This window comes from Olea europaea, chromosome 2 (assembly GCF_002742605.1).
Source record: "Olea europaea var. sylvestris chromosome 2, O_europaea_v1, whole genome shotgun sequence".
NCBI lineage: Eukaryota > Viridiplantae > Streptophyta > Magnoliopsida > Lamiales > Oleaceae > Olea > Olea europaea.
In genome coordinates, this window is record NC_036238.1 from 8,256,028 (window position 1) to 8,272,853 (window position 16,826).

General features: G+C 36.6%; 2 protein-coding genes across 3 annotated transcripts; one reads left to right on the plus strand and one right to left on the minus strand.

Moving 5' to 3' along the window:
• Positions 1-760: 760 nt before the first annotated feature.
• LOC111410271 (protein N-lysine methyltransferase METTL21A-like) lies at positions 761-1,965 on the plus strand. The gene has a single exon (XM_023040544.1). The coding sequence runs from the start codon at positions 1,102-1,104 to the stop codon at positions 1,900-1,902; it is 801 nt and encodes a 266-aa protein (XP_022896312.1). The 5' UTR covers positions 761-1,101; the 3' UTR covers positions 1,903-1,965.
• A 2,176-nt stretch (positions 1,966-4,141) lies between these two features.
• LOC111410280 lies at positions 4,142-12,370 on the minus strand. 2 transcript variants are annotated; one of them, XR_002705645.1, is made up of 4 exons: positions 10,957-12,370; positions 10,411-10,542; positions 7,224-10,328; positions 4,142-4,524 (listed from the first exon to the last, which is right to left on the minus strand). XR_002705645.1 is itself a non-coding variant. In XM_023040550.1 (2 exons), exons 1-2 carry the CDS (start codon positions 7,617-7,619, stop codon positions 4,519-4,521), a joined length of 402 nt encoding a protein of 133 aa, XP_022896318.1. In that variant the 5' UTR covers positions 7,620-10,391; the 3' UTR covers positions 4,142-4,518. The 2 variants fall into 2 exon arrangements, 1 of the variants encoding a protein (XP_022896318.1); XM_023040550.1 differs by lacking the exons at positions 10,411-10,542; positions 10,957-12,370 and having other exon boundaries at positions 7,224-10,391.
• Between the last annotated feature and the right edge of the window lie 4,456 nt (positions 12,371-16,826).

A 16,826-nucleotide genomic window follows, 5' to 3' on the forward strand; every position in this document is an offset into this window, starting at 1 on the left:
TTGACGAATTGTTAGTCTAATTTCAATCGGAATCGAGCCAATGAATAAACTCAGAGCCTTTGACCCTGATGCAAGGCCAATTTTGGACAAAATTCATCGTTTAGGCTCTCATTTAGACCTTGTTGCTATTTATGGTAATTTTTATTTTTGCAATATCTCTTTCCATAAAATTCGGATTTGTATTCCGTTTGTTGGAGGGTGATCCTGAAGATAAGGATTTCCCATCTTAGTAGTTATCTCATATTTTTCTATTTTTTGGAAAAATACCTCTTATTCTATTTTTTTTAAGGCGTTGTAAGTCCTTTGAGGCGGTAGTTTTTGAATTCAATTAAAAATTTTCTTGAGAGTTTTCTCATTTTGTGATTGTTCATCTTCCCTATAATTTTTTGCTACGTCAATAACCATAGGTATATAATATATACGTGTAAATTATATATATATTGTGTTTAGGAAATCATTTCTGAAATACGAAAGTGATCTCCAATTTCAAAAATGATTTTCTAAACACTGATGCTTAACTTATGTTAAGTATCGGTGGCATGAAACATCATTTAATTGATGAATAAGTAAATAATAGGTCTCATAAATTTAATGATTCACTAATTAAATGGTATGTCATGTCACCGATACTTAACATAAATTAAGCACCAAACAATATATCATTTCTGATATATGGAAAATAGATTCCTACTCATGGCGACCTAGTTGAATTAAGAGAAGTTGTATGTATTATTGCACGACAATCGATTAGAAAGCCGATACTCAATTAACATTAAGAACTTTTCATACCTGCGGAGGCTTTGAGTTAATTTTCCCTAAAAATTATCTTAACAAAGATAATAAATTTATGGACTTGGTCCACTTTTAGGCCCATATAAAGATCGTTGACTCGGTAATAGACTCTTCTCTAATTGCAAAATTTATGATCGAGAGCATGTTTAACTCACTGGATGGTCTACTTTGGTTTGTCAAGTTATCCACGACCATCCTTTCTCAAAATTGCTTAGGTCACCACCCAAAACATCGCATTAAAGCGCCGCCCGCTCCGCTCTCGCAGCCCATTTCGCCAACCACCACTTCATTGATATTATCCCTTTCACTATGTTCCAACCATTAGTACTTCGAGATGTTCCATCTGAAATCCAAGAAGACTGCGCAGAAAGTCAACAGTTCCAATCCCAAGAGATCCAGCAACAAATTTACAATCTCCTTTCAATCAACTCCACCATAGTAATCAGGCAATTCCCCTCCCAAGGCCTCTCGTTCCAGCTTTGGCCTGCCGCCACCACTTTAGTCACCCTCCTCGATCGCCACCACCCCCGCATCACCACACCTCTCTCCGCCGTCTTCAACGGCAGCGGCGCAACCCAACACCGCCCAATCCGCATTCTTGAACTGGGCTCAGGCACTGGTGTAGTTGGCATCGCAGCAGCTGCCATACTTGGTGGAAATGTCACTGTCACGGACCTACCTCACGTACTGCCCAACATTCTGTTCAACGTCAACGCCAACGCCGAAATGTTGAAGCACCACGGCGGTGCAGTCGAAGTGGCGGCGCTTTCTTGGGGTGACACTCATAACATGGAGGCTATAGGAAGAGAGATTGATTTGATAATGGGGTCTGATTTAGTGTACCATGATCATCTCTATGAGCCTCTGCTTGAGACCCTCAAATTCTTTTTGTCAAGAAGTGAGAAAAGGATTGCGTTTTTGATGGCTCATGAGAAGAGATGGAAGAAGGAATCTGCATTCTTCAAGAAGGCTAAGAAGTCTTTCGATGTTGAGATTATACACAATGATGAACCCTCCAATGGATCTAGAGTTGGAGTGGTGGTTTATCAATTTGTAGGGAAGTTTGGTGCAAAACTAAAACCCGAAATTGGCCGACCTTTAACAATGTAAGAATTTGAACCGTCATTAATTTTGCCAAACATGGTTTTTAATTACTAATTTGCATACATTTTATTGGAAATGTTTATTGGAAACCAATATTTTCATGAAGAGTCGAAGATGATCATAACTTGAATACATGAATTGAGTAACCTTTTCTAATCTAAATTTGGTTTAAAAAAATCAAATCCCATCTTGTACAAATTATTATAACCTCATAAATCATGACAAAAACCCGCAGTTCAATTACACTCGCGAACCCATAAAATAATTAGTTTCGATAATTATTTTTTTACAACAAAATCAGCTTTCAACTACCATAGTGAAACTTAAAAAACAAAACATCACCACCATTCAAAATGCAAACCTCACCTTCAAGAAGAAATGTACAAGGAACAGCAACGTTTATGGTCATAGATCGATAACTTCCAGGAAACAATAGCATGCTTCTTAATTGTGCATTTAAGAGGCAGCTGTTCTCAATTGAAATAACAAATTGGGCTTCACTTTTCATGGCTTGCAAATCACATTGAGCCCCATTTTGTTCAAAACTCATTTTCAAGCACACATTATTCCATAAAATAATTCTACATGTAAACCCAAAAATTTTCCCTATTTCACATTCTTCAAAAAATCATTATTCCAAAGCACGTTTAGCCGAAAAAGGGGCTCAAACTGGATCTGAAAATTTTACTTACCACACTAGGCAGAAATGATGATATGTTTATTCGCCAAAAACAATATGCAAAGCGCACAATGTTCTTTTACTTACCACACTATAATCTCTTCCGCAACAGCCTTCATATTTTGTGAATCTTTGAAGCATTTAAAGTGCACAATTGTCTTGCCATTGAGATAAATAGCAATGACACTAGTACCTATCTTTTTGTTACAAACAGAGAACATGCTATCGCTGGTGATCTTCACGATGTTCCTTTGTTTATAGAGTTCATCTTTTACCTGTTACATACCATCGGCCATTAAATGAAAAGATTTTTGCAGGAAAACCAGAACAAAGTAAATTCAGATTATGGTCTCAAATAAATGAACATTTAGAGAGGTAAAACTTCAGATTGGTTTCCCTCCTCACCATTTAAGAGAGCATTTATGCATGCTCTTAGCTCTACCAAACACACAAGGGAACCCGAGTGTCGAAAGAGCATTGCACTATGGACTGGACTGAAAAAATACCAGAGTCATCCATGATTACACTATTTTCTCAATTTGCCTAATCTATTGCCAGAAAGAAAAAGCAGTTCACAGCATAATTTTGAATTTAGAAAAGCCACTAGCCGTGCCCTTACAGTTAGCATGGCATGCTCCATGTAACAGAACATAGGGAAAGGATACACATCAATGTATGAAAGAAAAGTACGTTTTTCTTGTTTATACCCGTGAATATTTAGAAGCAAACATACCCGTAGGTTTTCACTCTCTCTCAAGCTCTTTATCACTGAAAACTTCCAGCATGTTTCACTGGATTTTTCACAAAAGCAGTTCAAGAAAAGAAAGCAAGTTCTGCAGTGAACCCAAAAGGAAAACTTTTACCATGATGGAAAATTTTAATAAAGATTTACTACCCAGAAAAAGAAGCTTTCGCCAAGAGATAGATTCTAATCAAATATGTATTGCGTAGCACATTCATCCCAGCGAACACTGGAAACTTAAATGATGATTATAGATACATATTACATACGGTTGTGGGTAATTTACCCAGCAAGAGCATTCCCTTCAGCTTAGAATCCCTAGGAAGAAGCCTTAAGGCCTGTGCTCCATTAATTCTATCCCATCTTTTCATCTACAAATCAAGGACCTTATCAAGCATAATGTTAGAAGTTACTTCTTCACTGATGTCATAACCATCCCCATTACCATAACCATCACCATCACTCCTCCCACAGTTAGTGCCACTTGCACTGGTTCAAGTATCCTCAGCTCCCTCAGTTTCTGCAATCTTCTTTGAGAAGCGGCCTTTATTTTTACCAGTCTCCGTACTAAGCTTTGGGTTTCCAGGGCTCCAAGCGGACGTCAAATGAGCGATTCTTTTTTTTTTTTTTTTTTTTAAAGGTTTTTGGTTGTCTTCCAAGAATTCAAATATATTTGCAGTAGAGTTGGGTGCATTCCACTAGATTTTGCTGAATGTTGGAGTGCAGACTCGTATATCCGGTCACAATAGGACAGTACCAGTTTAGGAACATGAAGCTATAAATTATACGGAGAGAGAAAGACCAAATGACTTCATAATTTACAATCACCAAGATATAACACAATAAATGGTCAATTAGTATAAGTCAAATCTCACTTTGAGATATTCAATAAGCATCTCGGGCTTGAACTTCTGGGTGAGCTCCGGCAGTGGATGGTCCGAATTTGAGTCTTCAACTAATTTATGGAGAAGCTTGAGAGCTTCACGATGCATTGCATTTGTAAAGTTCTAGCAGACACACATACTGATTCTTTTTGGTAGAAATTCCTGGAATGTTTTTACGTCTCAGTGTCTCAGTAATTAAGACCGTTCAGAAGTTTCAATGCAGCTGAAAATTGTCCAGTTAAAACAAAAGCCTGAAGCAAAGTAGCGTCCAGCATAGCTGCCATATCCCTAGCAACTGAACTGATGGGAATATTTGATCATCCCTGTTGATGGAAAATCAAATATGCTGGTTTTTTTTAAGAAAGCATCCTGTAGCACACTGTTGCACATAATGAGCAATAAATGCTGAAACTTGAAGAAAAAACATCTGTTTGTATGACTTAATTTCTACCATAGTTAATTTAATATTTTCTACTGCCAAACTATGCTCAAATCTAGATCTATGAGAAAGAATAGATTTTTATCCAGTCAGAAATGATCTCCTAAATACTGGTGCTTAGCTTATGTATAGCATGGGTGATATAGCACACCATTTAATTGGTGAATCATAATCATTAAATATATGGGACCTACCATTAACTTATTCACCAATTAAAGGATGTGTCATGTCATCGGTACTTAACATAAGCTGAGCACCGGTGCTTAGGAGATCATTCCCGTTTATCCAGTTTTGAAGTTATTCTTTTAGACTATTAGTTTCCTTATGGCCCAGCTGGTAATGCAAAAATTTTGTAGACTAAAACAGATGGCACAAAACCGACGGCCAATTAATTACGCTCAACCTCAGGTAGGCTAACAAATCTTACCTTTTCTTTGTCCTAGGTGAGACAGAAACCACTTTGTGAAATGAAAAAGAGGGAAAACAGAAAATTTATTTGATGGGTATTAAATTCTTTGGGTCTTGCAAAATACCTAAGCATGTGACATCTTTTGAACTTGGGTAAATACAGAAACCCAACAATATTAAAAACAAAAGGAAATGCACTGGGTAGCCAGCAGTTTGCACAATAAAATATAACACAGTAAATTGTCAATTTTAGGACCAATGGAAGTCTTTATTATGGATAACTCAAATTATTATATTTGACAAAAAGAAAAAAAATAAAAAATAAAAGCAGTGTCCTTTCTTTTTTATGGATAACTCAAATAATTTACTAACAAATGCACCGATGGGAACAACCCACATACAAATATTGCACTTAGAACACAGTATTGAACTTTGCATGAAGAGTTTACAGCTGGAAAATGATCTTAAGACAAGGCCTGCCACATTAATTTATTAAGGAATAGTAGCGGCCAGTCAACAGTGCAATTTCTATAAAGAACTTGCTCATAACTATAAAATGAGGTAAGACAAGGTCTACCATGTCATTTATTAATAAAGAAAGGTTGTGACTCAATATGTGGGAGTTGTAACCAGTGAAAAATCACGAAATAGAATTAGTGGAAGCAATATTAAACAAAAACATGGAGTCCATTGCTCAAAAACAATTTAGGAACCCACGTTCTACACTGTACTCCAGAATATCAGTAAATACAAATTCTTGGTTTCCAATGTAGATGATAATAAAGATCATGAAAAGATCACCCTCCATCTAGTCAGTTTGACCACTTACACCAGCTTCAATTCATCTGCATAAAGAATACCCATATGACTTGGGAAACAAAAACAATGCAAAATTATATGGGAGCATTCTAACTGGTGCCACTACCCTATGATCACAACCATTGCATTCTGCATTCCATCTTTTACAACAAGTGCTTTCATTTTTGCCAAGAAGAGATGAGTTCTTAAGATGCTTCAAAATATTTAGAAAATTATGTTAACATCGATAAGGATAACTTGGTTTCTGTTCACAACCATCTTCATCTACAGTAAAGAGCGGAGATTTCAAATGCATGAGAACCAACCAATTATATGTATATCCAAAATTTCCAACTTTGATTACAATTTTAATGTGATCTTATCCATTGCAGCTCAGTATTCATACTTTCCTCTTCTCTAGTATGAAAGATTGACCTTTGTGTGACAGAAATTTTATATGAATTCTCTCTTAATAATCTGAAGCTAGAGGCAATGATACTAGAGAATGATGAGTAGAAGAGAACAAGAATAAATCACATACGGCCTAATCTGGCTTTATGCTTTAACTTTTTGGCTAATGTGTTTATATATTCAAGTTATAAATTCTTTGTTGCTTGTTTATATGCAAGACAGAGCATTCACTTGTTCATGGCAGAATGCATTTTTTGGGACTTCAAAGGTATATTTAGGAGTTGTTAATGGGATATGTTATAACCTCAGGGAACAATTAGTCAATTCTTAATCTAGACATGATTTTCAAATATCCTAGAAGTTAACAACGCAAGACTGAGTGCAAATAATTTTTTTTATTTTTATTTTTTCCCATGGCAAGTGACTCTTCTTTAACTCCATCTAGAATCGAAAGGCTACCACTCCACATTAAACCCACAGCTACAATCTACAAATAGAAGTAACAATTTTTAGTTCGCATGCTTTCTCTTATATTAGATATCCTTTTCTATAATTTTTTATTAACATTCAATTTTTCTCTTATAATTCTCACATACAATTTCATAGAAGCAAACTAGCGATATTTAAAAGAATAACATGCTTATGTTTTATGAAACCTCAAGACCCTGTTCCACATAATCCCAAGGTCCAAAATATGGCATTTGACATGCCCACTATATAGGTGAACCATACACAATTTACTTAGCTAAGATTAAGCGACCTAGTCCAGCAAATAGAATTAACATACTTCAAGATGATACCAATCATAAACCAATTCAATCAGTAAATGAGGCCAATACACAGTGACTTTAAAAATTTTCTACTTTATAGAACTGCGAGTGATTTGATTAATGTCTTGATTGTCTTCAACGGAAGAATTGAAGCACTTAGAATCACAAAATACAAAAGCAAAACACAACAGCATACCTTCCCTGCTTTCTTTGAGCGATTAGTTCCATAAGCTACAAAATCATTTCCGATAGTATTAGAAACAACCTCCTCAGTTCCCTCGGCAGTCGCTTTCTCAATAATGCTGGATCTCTTCTTCTGCAAAAACTTAACGAGAGCCATTGGAGTATTGTGGCTCATTTTTTTCAATTCAAGATCTGCCATCTCCTCAGAGTCCAATACATGCAGTGAAGTTGAAGATTCCATATTATCTGAGATGCCAGAGGAACCTCTTGAAAGATCTGGAACCTCCACAATGATATCTGTGTACTTCTCTGGTTCAGGCATCACAGATGATTTTGGTAGTATGATGATAGATGAAAAAAATGAGAGAATATAAGTGATTTCCACTTGAGATGCTAAAAAATGTTCCATTGCCTCCTCATAGTTTCCATTTTCAAACAAATAGTAAGCGTATCTTTACATGCACAATAGTTCAACATCACAACCTTTTAATATGCAATAAGTTCCAGCAACATTCCATATCATCTGACATGACAGAGGAACCTCTTGAAAGATCTGGAACCTCCCCAGTGATATCCGTGTACTTCTCTGGTTCAGGAATCACAGATGATTTTGGTAGTATGATAGATGGATAAAATGAGAGAACATTTGACTCCTCATAGTTTCCATTTTCAAACAAATAGTAAGCATATCCGTACGTGCACAATAGTTCAACATCACAAACTTTTACATATGGAATAAGTTCCAGGAACATTACATACATGCTTACTTTACAGATGTCTAGCTTAGAACATACACAGAAAATGAAGTCAGACAACTGTATCTGTTCTCCGACCATTTAGCATCTCAGCGCTTTTATACTCTCTTAAATCAACATAGCACACGGTTATTGTGATTCTTTCTCTCTTTCTATGTTCTCAAAAAATTAGAAACTGGTTTATGCCATTTAATCTATCGTAGTTTGCAACACTGCATTAATAGGCATTGGAGATATACTTTGTTAGGTTTTCCCACATTACTAGGAACTATTCTTGAGATTTCAGATGTTCTTGGTAAGCACAGAAACCTTTGGAAAAAGTAAACAAATTTTGTCAGTTTCAGCAATACTTTTTGCCTCAAGTGTATACAAAGCAATGCAGTAACTATCTTGCTAGCTTGTCATATTCCCTCGTACTTAGCCTGCAGACCTCTTAGAATTATAGCATAGGATAAATACAATACTTCAGCCTACACAACTAAGCACGATTAATTACTTTACTAGCACCATCTTCCCATTTTCCAGAAACAAGAAAGAGAATATACACATGGTTTCGGTTTGAATAGCTTCACGGAAGATATTCTATATGAGTCGTCAGATCAGTTTCGGAAGCTGGTGGTTCGACATCTCTTCTACGCCCATAGGAGAGAATCCAAAATAGAAAAAATAATGAAGTTATCAATGACATAGTTGTGGGATAGAGATATATTCCACATACTTAAGTTCCTGTCTAGCAGTATTCACAAAATATCAACTCAAAAGACCTCAGTCGCTATTGTAATTTCCCAATGCCAGCATCTTATGTTTTCTGATCTTCAGATCAGTTTCATCCTAAATTAGGTTCTTGCAGCTCTAGTTGAAGGAATCTAGGGCTCAAAACCATCAACCATGGGTTTGTATGTAGATATTCAATTATCATCCAGAAGAAATCATAAGGAACATGCTTCTTTCTACATGAACATATAATGTTAATTTTAGCAAACTTTTCTCTGTTGGTATTCAGTCCAACACGTGTTTCAATTTAAAGAATTATCACTCTAAAGATTTATAATGAACCCAACAATTGGACAAAGCATTAGAATGAAATTTTGAAGTTTGTTCCAAATATTCAGTTCCTCTAGTCCATTTGATGTACGGTCAACTGCTTTCAACATGTTATTATATCTTATTCATTCCTTTCAGTCTTGGTGTTCTAATAAAAATAATCTGAAAAGGTTGGTCTCGTCTTTAGAATTCTAATGGTATTGAGTTCCTTATTTAAACAATACAACATGATTGATATAGCAACGTAATAAAGCTGAACTCTTTGGTGCCCAGACGACCAAACACCTACACCAAAGGCATTGGTCATCTCATCCTAGAGTCAAGCCAATGTGATTATGCATGAAAACATTTTTCCTCAAGTCTATTACAAGAAGTGAAAATAAAAGTTGTCGAATTCCAAATTATTGTGCAGCCAGCAAGTAGATCATTCAATAAGATGTGCTCATCACTGGATCAAACTGCACAAAACTTATATGTGGGTTAGAAACTCACAAGTCTTCATGTTAATTTTTTAAAAGTTAAGTGCACCAGATAGACTTGGATAAGAGAAACAAGAAGTTACAAGGGCATACAACTACTTTATAGGGATTGACTGCTCCTTTGAGGCCCGAAGGCTTGAATATTCTGGTGGAAGTAATTTGCACAAAGCAAGTGCTTCCTCAACATCACCAGATGCTGTTAGTTGCACGATCTGCTGGATAAAATAAACTATTTTCGTGGAACTTTTATTAGGTTCAACAGTGATAGATTCTCTAGGATTTCTCAACCACTTGGCCCCCCTTGAAAATGTAACATTCATTTCATATTATAAAATCTTCTTTGTTCGAAAAGTCAGAGACCTGGAGGGCAGGAATATTTATAACTTCAATTTCTGTCATGCCTCGATGTAGAGTCATTCTGCTTTATGAACAAAAACATAATGAAATTGTTGATACAACATTGATACAGAATTCTCAGTTGTTTTAGATAAATCGTTTCCAGAACTAGTCATCGCTTAAATTATAAATGTACATACTTAAGGAAACTTTTCTGAGAAGATCAAGTTTATATTGGTTCCCAACACCAAGTTCCTAACACACTGCCATCGCAATCACAAAAACCTTCATAACAGAACACAATTCTGGAATTGCATAAAGAAGATGGAAGTGCCTTGGATTTTCTAGATAGTGTTCTATACCTGTGCACCAAGAAGAACAGGAAACAAGCCATAAACAGAATTGTCTACCACTACAATAATAATGTTAGCTTCGAAGGAGACCCCAAACATTGCTGAGAACAATTGTTTGTATCAATGGATAAGGAGGCCAAAGGGACCGTATCTGCATATTCATTAAAAACTGAACTGAAGAAATGCAAACAATAAAAGGAGAGGAAAAAGTCATTGTTTGAAGTTCAGGATACCTCAACATGTCATGGTAAGAGACCTAGATCATATGGATTCTCAATGGTAACTTCTGCAGGATCCTCTGACCAACAAATACTGCCTTCCTGAAGAAGCTTTCCATATTGGCCAACAAACACACTAATATTATCCTGAAGAAAATGGAAACAGCTTATTTCTGTTATTTTATTGAGATGAATCCTAAAGACAAGATTGACAAAAATAAAGATGGATATGCTATAAGAAATATAACTATTCTGAACAAACTTAATAAAAGAGAGCAGGGAATGGATAATAGAATAAATCCTTCAAACTGAAGTTATTACAAGAGTTTATAGATTTGTCAATACAAATGAACTTTGTCTATATACCGTGACCAAATGACCAAATGCATGTTAACGTTATGATAGGATACCACTGGGAAGAACAAGCTCAAACACTGATTTTATTGAATATGGAACAATTACAAGAGCTAAAAAAATATTAAAGCCCGTAGAAGGCTGTAAACAAGAACAATGACTCAGACTCTTACTCAATTTCTGTCTAAGCTCTACCCTTCCTCCCACCTTTATTTATAGCTACTCCTTAACGAATTCCCTCCCCTCACGTGCCATAGTAGCAGAAATATGTTGATGCACCTATTTCTCAATCCTTCTGGACCCTTCTAGAACTGGTGGCCTATCATTAGCCTTGGGTACCAAAGACACCTGGTCCTCAGGTGGATGTCGGAAAGGCGTCGCCGGCTAGAATAAACTGATTCCCATGAAGCTTCAACTGTTGGACGGTCTTCCTCCTCCGGATGTAAGGTTTTTACCACGGTTTTAAGGGAAATCACCATCTTGTGAAGACTTGCATCTCCCTTCAAAGTAAACTATTTGTCTCCCATTCTAAATTGCATGGTTAACCCCTTCCAGTTGACCTCCATATCTCCCAAACTTCGAAGCCACTGCATTCCTAGCACTACATCAGCACAACCTAGCGCCAACGGTAGGAAATTATGTACGATAGTCAACCCCTGCACTTCAACTACTACACCTTTACAAATTCCCCTTCCCTTAACAAGTTGGCCCGTACCCATTATTATGCCATAATTGGTGGTAGCCTTGGTTGGTGGTCCCAGTTTCTGTACCAACTCTAGTGAAATAAAATTGTGGGTCGCCCCACAATCAATTAATATCGTTACTTCTTGCGGCCTGCTTTTACCTTTCAATTTCATAGTGCCCGGTGTAGAAAGCCCAACCACATTGTTAAGAGACAATTCTATTGTGTTCTTCACCTCTACAGATTTTTCCTCAATTTGCCCGTAAGTTCCTTCTTTCTCTTCCTCTCCACCATCCCCTTCTACCAACAGCACACAGAGCTCATGATTTCGACATTGGTGGCCCACCGTTACTTCTCTTCACACTTGAAGCACAAGCCCTTGTCCCGCCTCATTTGCATCAGCATCTGTCAAACGCTTGGCTGGATATTCTGATTGCTGGAAGTTTTCTCCTTCATGATGATGATTTTTGTTGGGAACGTCTAGAGCATCTTGGCCTCTGATCGAATTTGAGATGAATTGGGTTCCATTGATTCATGGGCTGTGGGCTGAAAGTTGTTAAGTACCAGACTCTAATCCTCAATCTTCTGGGCTACTTCCATATTTGGGCCTATACCCTTTGGGCCAGTAGCCTCACCCCAGCCCTTCTAGCCTGAGCCCATTAACAAAGGTGTTCTGTAGCACTTCGTCAGAAATTCCCTTCAGAGGCGCAGCCAGCACCTCAAATTCCCGCCAGAAATTTACCACCGTCCCCCTTTGTTTTATGGCCAAAAATTTCTCACAAAGGTTTCCCTCTTGCATCGGCCGGAATCGCAATAGCAGCTGCTCCCTGAATTGCTGCCACGACTAAATGGGAGTTCTGGCTTCAGTCCATTGCAGCCACGACAATGCATCGCTGCCCAAGCTGACCGCAATTGCTCCCAGCTTCTCTCGTTCAGTAAGCCCATTTACTTCGAAATACTTCTCTGCTCGAAATAGCCAACTGTCTAGGTTTTCTCCACTGAAAACGGGCATCTCTAGTTTTTGCACCCATCGCCAGTGTTCCTCTTCCTTGCTCTGCATCGCGTTGGTTATAGTCCCTCCCATAACTGGATTCCCCAACTCCTTCCCGCAACTTTCCTGGTTCAACTACATGGTGCTACTTTGCGATTTCCGACTGCTCCGGTCCTCTTGTCACACTCATTTTCTCCGTCGATTTCCTTGTCTTCTCCATCGCCTGCATTATTGTTGCCACGTTTTGAGCTAGCTGCATCATTGTTTTTCCCATGCCGCACATCTTTGACCTCATCTCCTTTAGTTCCTTTTCCACGGTGTCGATGCGGCCATCTGTTCTCTTTTGTGCCATCGAAAAGACCTGCTCTAATACCAGTTGATAGGATACCACCGGGAAGAACAAGCTCAAACACTGATTTTATTGGAAATGGAACGATTACAAGTGCTGAAAAAATATTAAAGCCTGTAGAAGGCTGTAAACAAGAACAATGACTCAGACTCTTATTCAATTTCTGCCTAAGCTCTACCCTCCCTCCCACCTCTATTTATGTCACGTGCCATAGTAGCAGAAATCTGTTGATGCACGTATTTCTCAATCCTTCTGGACCCGTCTTTAACCGGTGGCCTATCACGTTACAGGGATGCTAACAACTCTTGCATCACTCTAATGATCATTTGCCCGCACAAACCATCTCCTTAAAGAAAAACCCAGACTGTGATATGTGCATATGTGTTGTGCTAGTCATATACCAAAGTGAACAGAAGCATACATGTTATATATATGTAGGTTGACTATTATCATTATATATAATTCCCAGGTTGATCTCCTCTCTTCACTGCTATCACTGACCATGAATTCCAAATCAGGCCCAGAGACTAGAAGCACCAAATATTATCCTGTGTAGTCAAAACACTAGCTTTTGAACAAAAACCTCAAAAAGAATTGGGTATGATCTTCAACTTTGGTGTGTCTCACAAAGTTGCCACAAGAAAACTTACTTTTACCAGCAAGGACCTGATAAAAATGGTCATATATGCAAGGGTTTAAGCAGCAATAAGTAAAATAGAACAAATAATTGGTCAGCATCATGACAAAAGTATACATATGCCTTAGTTAAGGAAAATAAATTAAACTTGTTTTGGCCTCAACAGAACGTCAGAACTGTAAAATGAACATCAAGGAACGAACGAAAAGCAACTGATCATATTTAACCTTCAATTGTGTTTACTTTTCAACTGTAGAATTAAAAAAAGGAAAGATGTTGTGTCTTGTCTGGTAGGGTTCTAATCTTAGTCACACAATTTTTAGAAGTACTGTTCAATGGTGCCTTCACAATTAGATGAACACTGATCCTACCTTGCAAATAAATACTATAGCATGCACATCATGACTCTGATTTTTAAAAGAAGTCCTATTTCGATGATAATGTTATAGAAAATAATAAATTTCTAGAAGATGACGAACATGGCCAAACCAATTCTTATATCTACACATATACAGGTATTCCTGAATGTAAATTACAATCAACGTAATTATTAGTTAACCAAATAATTAATACAGTGAATAATAAACAGAGTTGTTCAGCACAGTACATAGCAACACATAAACAACGATACTCAAAAAATCTTTATTGTAAGAAAGTAGCAATTCAAACCTACATAGGTATCATGCTTTTATGTTTTGGTTGTTGAATAATCCAAGCATACCTAACATGAGAATAGAATAGTTATTATTTTCTCGATTTTTATATAATAAAATTTCTACAGGAACACAGTTCATTAAATCTATATGCGCAATATTCACCTGAATAAACTATGACATGTTCCATCATTGTATTGTAAATCGCAAATGTATTATAGCCATAACGACATCTAAGTAATATACTCCGAATGCATCAAAAGCATAAAAAGAACACTTGATTCAACCTTTGATTGAGTTATAGTCTAGTCTTGTTATCATGTATATTAGCTACCCATAAGAAATATATTACCTTGCCCAAAAGAAGTTCTCCATATGGAAGAGACACCACCAAAGTTGGGGGCAATCCTCCCTGAAGAAAACACCTCAGACAAGGCATCATTTGTAGCATTCAAGATCGTATACTCTGTTCTGATTCCCACACATATATTCTCACCACACCATGACATTGATCTAACTGCGTCTGGAATACCAAATTATTTCACCTCCACAAACCCTCGTCCCTCTTCACAAATAGGGAAACCATCACGAGTGGGATCACCATATAAGGCAGAATGGTCAAGGCAAAACATACGGAAATATTGTTAATGACCACCAAAGCTCAACAGCTGGGTCCAGAACCTGCAAAAACCAAAGGAGCATGCTACTTATACACTGCTGTACCGACTCCCCCCACAATAGGGGTCCACAATTTTTTTTATATATCGTGGGCCCCCTCTTTTTGTTACGGATCAGTGTACGAGTATCAAAATTCAAAACAAAAATCCCTAAGCCAGATAAGTTGTGAATTTTCAACTTATCCAACTTATAAGCTACGGGACCCACATTTGTGTGGATTTTGGCTCATAAAATTTGTGAATACCCAACTTATAAGATAGCACCTCTTTAAAATAACCCTTTTGACATGGTTTTTTGAGAAGTAATAATAAGACTCCATTTGGTAAACATTAATGTAAAAATAAGAATGAAAAATATAGTTGTTACGGATCCACACAGAGATAGAAGTCAAATATGGTGACTTGATATGATAGATAACGGTCATATTTTTCATTTTAATGAGCAAATAATGAGAAATAAACGAGGGCCAAATTTTTTGAGATTCAAAAGCTGTTTTTGGACTCAATTGGTTAGTTTTACAAAAGTGTTTCTTCTAGTTATACGATCTAATGCAACTTTCTCTTAAAGTTCTTCCAGAAGAAAATGTTTTTTTAGAAATTAAACTTCAAACAATAATCAAGAAAACTTTCTCTAGAAGTTCTTCTATAAGAAATAGAAAGAAAACGAGAAGCCCTACCAGCAGCCCTAAGAAAACTGATGCTTTAGTAGATAACTAGAGCATATAAAGGCAACACATGATAAAACTTCCTGAGGAGATAGAAGAATTCTCCACGGCTCAAAGGAAAAAAACACCAAGGGAGTTGAGATGATTGAGATCGCACTAAGAGGTTCATCCTCTTGATCGACAACTCAAAATCATATAGAAGAATTTTCTCTCTCTTCTCTCTAGTTTCTTTATGTTTATTAATAGTCACCGGACTAGTGGTGCAACCAAACCAATATATAGTCATTGGAGTTTGAAAGTACATCTCGAGTTATACCTAGTCTTCCTATTACACTCACATCTGAGGCAACTATCAGAATTGGAGCGAAGTTTGTGTAGAACTATGATGTTCGGACTCGGATATGGGTATCGAGTATTGGTACGTATCTAAGTGTCGGATCTTTTATTTTCTAAAATGTAGGATACGGGACATGGTTAAAAAAGTCTAAATTTTGGACACGGGTAGGTGGGTACATCTTTCAGACTTCAATTTTTTTACTAACTTAAGATGTTATTTTAAATAGATCAAAATTAATTGTTCACAAATAATGAAATAATATTGAATAAGAGATTAAGACGAATAAAATGGAATTTCAAGGTTTAGTTTTTAATTATGAGAAGTTAATTATTAAATGTTATATAAAATATAAAATGAGGGACTTGATTGTAATTTGAATTTAGTAGAGCACTAAGTAGTATTATATAGAATCCATTTTTATTTTATATAAATAAAACCCTAAATCATCGATAAGGAAAGGAAAAGAAGGAGCAAAAAGAAGAAAAGAAAAGGAAAAGAAAGAAGAAGAAAGGAAAATCCAATGTCATCGCCTTTCTCCACCCTCTCGAAGGTGGAGCTAGGTTTATAGAGAGTAGAAACGGGAAAAAAAAAAAAAAAGCAAAAGAGGGCGAAATGTCCGATTGAAATTTGAAGGATCCAACACATATCACATACTCATACTCATGTCGTGTCGTGTCGTGTCCGACACGGATACTCCAACCATTTCAAAAAGTCCGAGCATCAGAGGTGTGAAACTTAATATCCACACAATCTAGTTGTGTTCCTAGCCCATTATAAGATGTTGATCTCACACCCAAATAACATAATTCATGAAATTATCAAGCAGCAACCAAAAGTAAAAAAAAATGATAAATATTCGGTCCCTCATCTTTTTCTTAAATTTTCCATGAAACTATCGTGTTTTATGAATCAGCTCAACCACAAAAGACAACCCAAGAAGAACTAAATCAAAGCAGTTAACATTCACATAAAGTGAAACACAACATTGGTAGCTTAGCATAAAATACATCACTACCAATAAAAGGTTATAAAACAAAGCAGTCAATATTCCAAAAAAAAAAAAAAAAAAAAAAAAAAAAAAAAAAT

What these genes read in the sequence shown, in the direction of transcription:
- LOC111410271 (XM_023040544.1), top strand. Translation starts at nt 1,102, where the DNA reads ATGTTCCAACCATTAGTACTTCGAGATGTTCCATCTGAAATCCAAGAA.
- LOC111410280 (XM_023040550.1), bottom strand. Translation starts at nt 7,619, where the DNA reads ATGGAACATTTTTTAGCATCTCAAGTGGAAATCACTTATATTCTCTCA.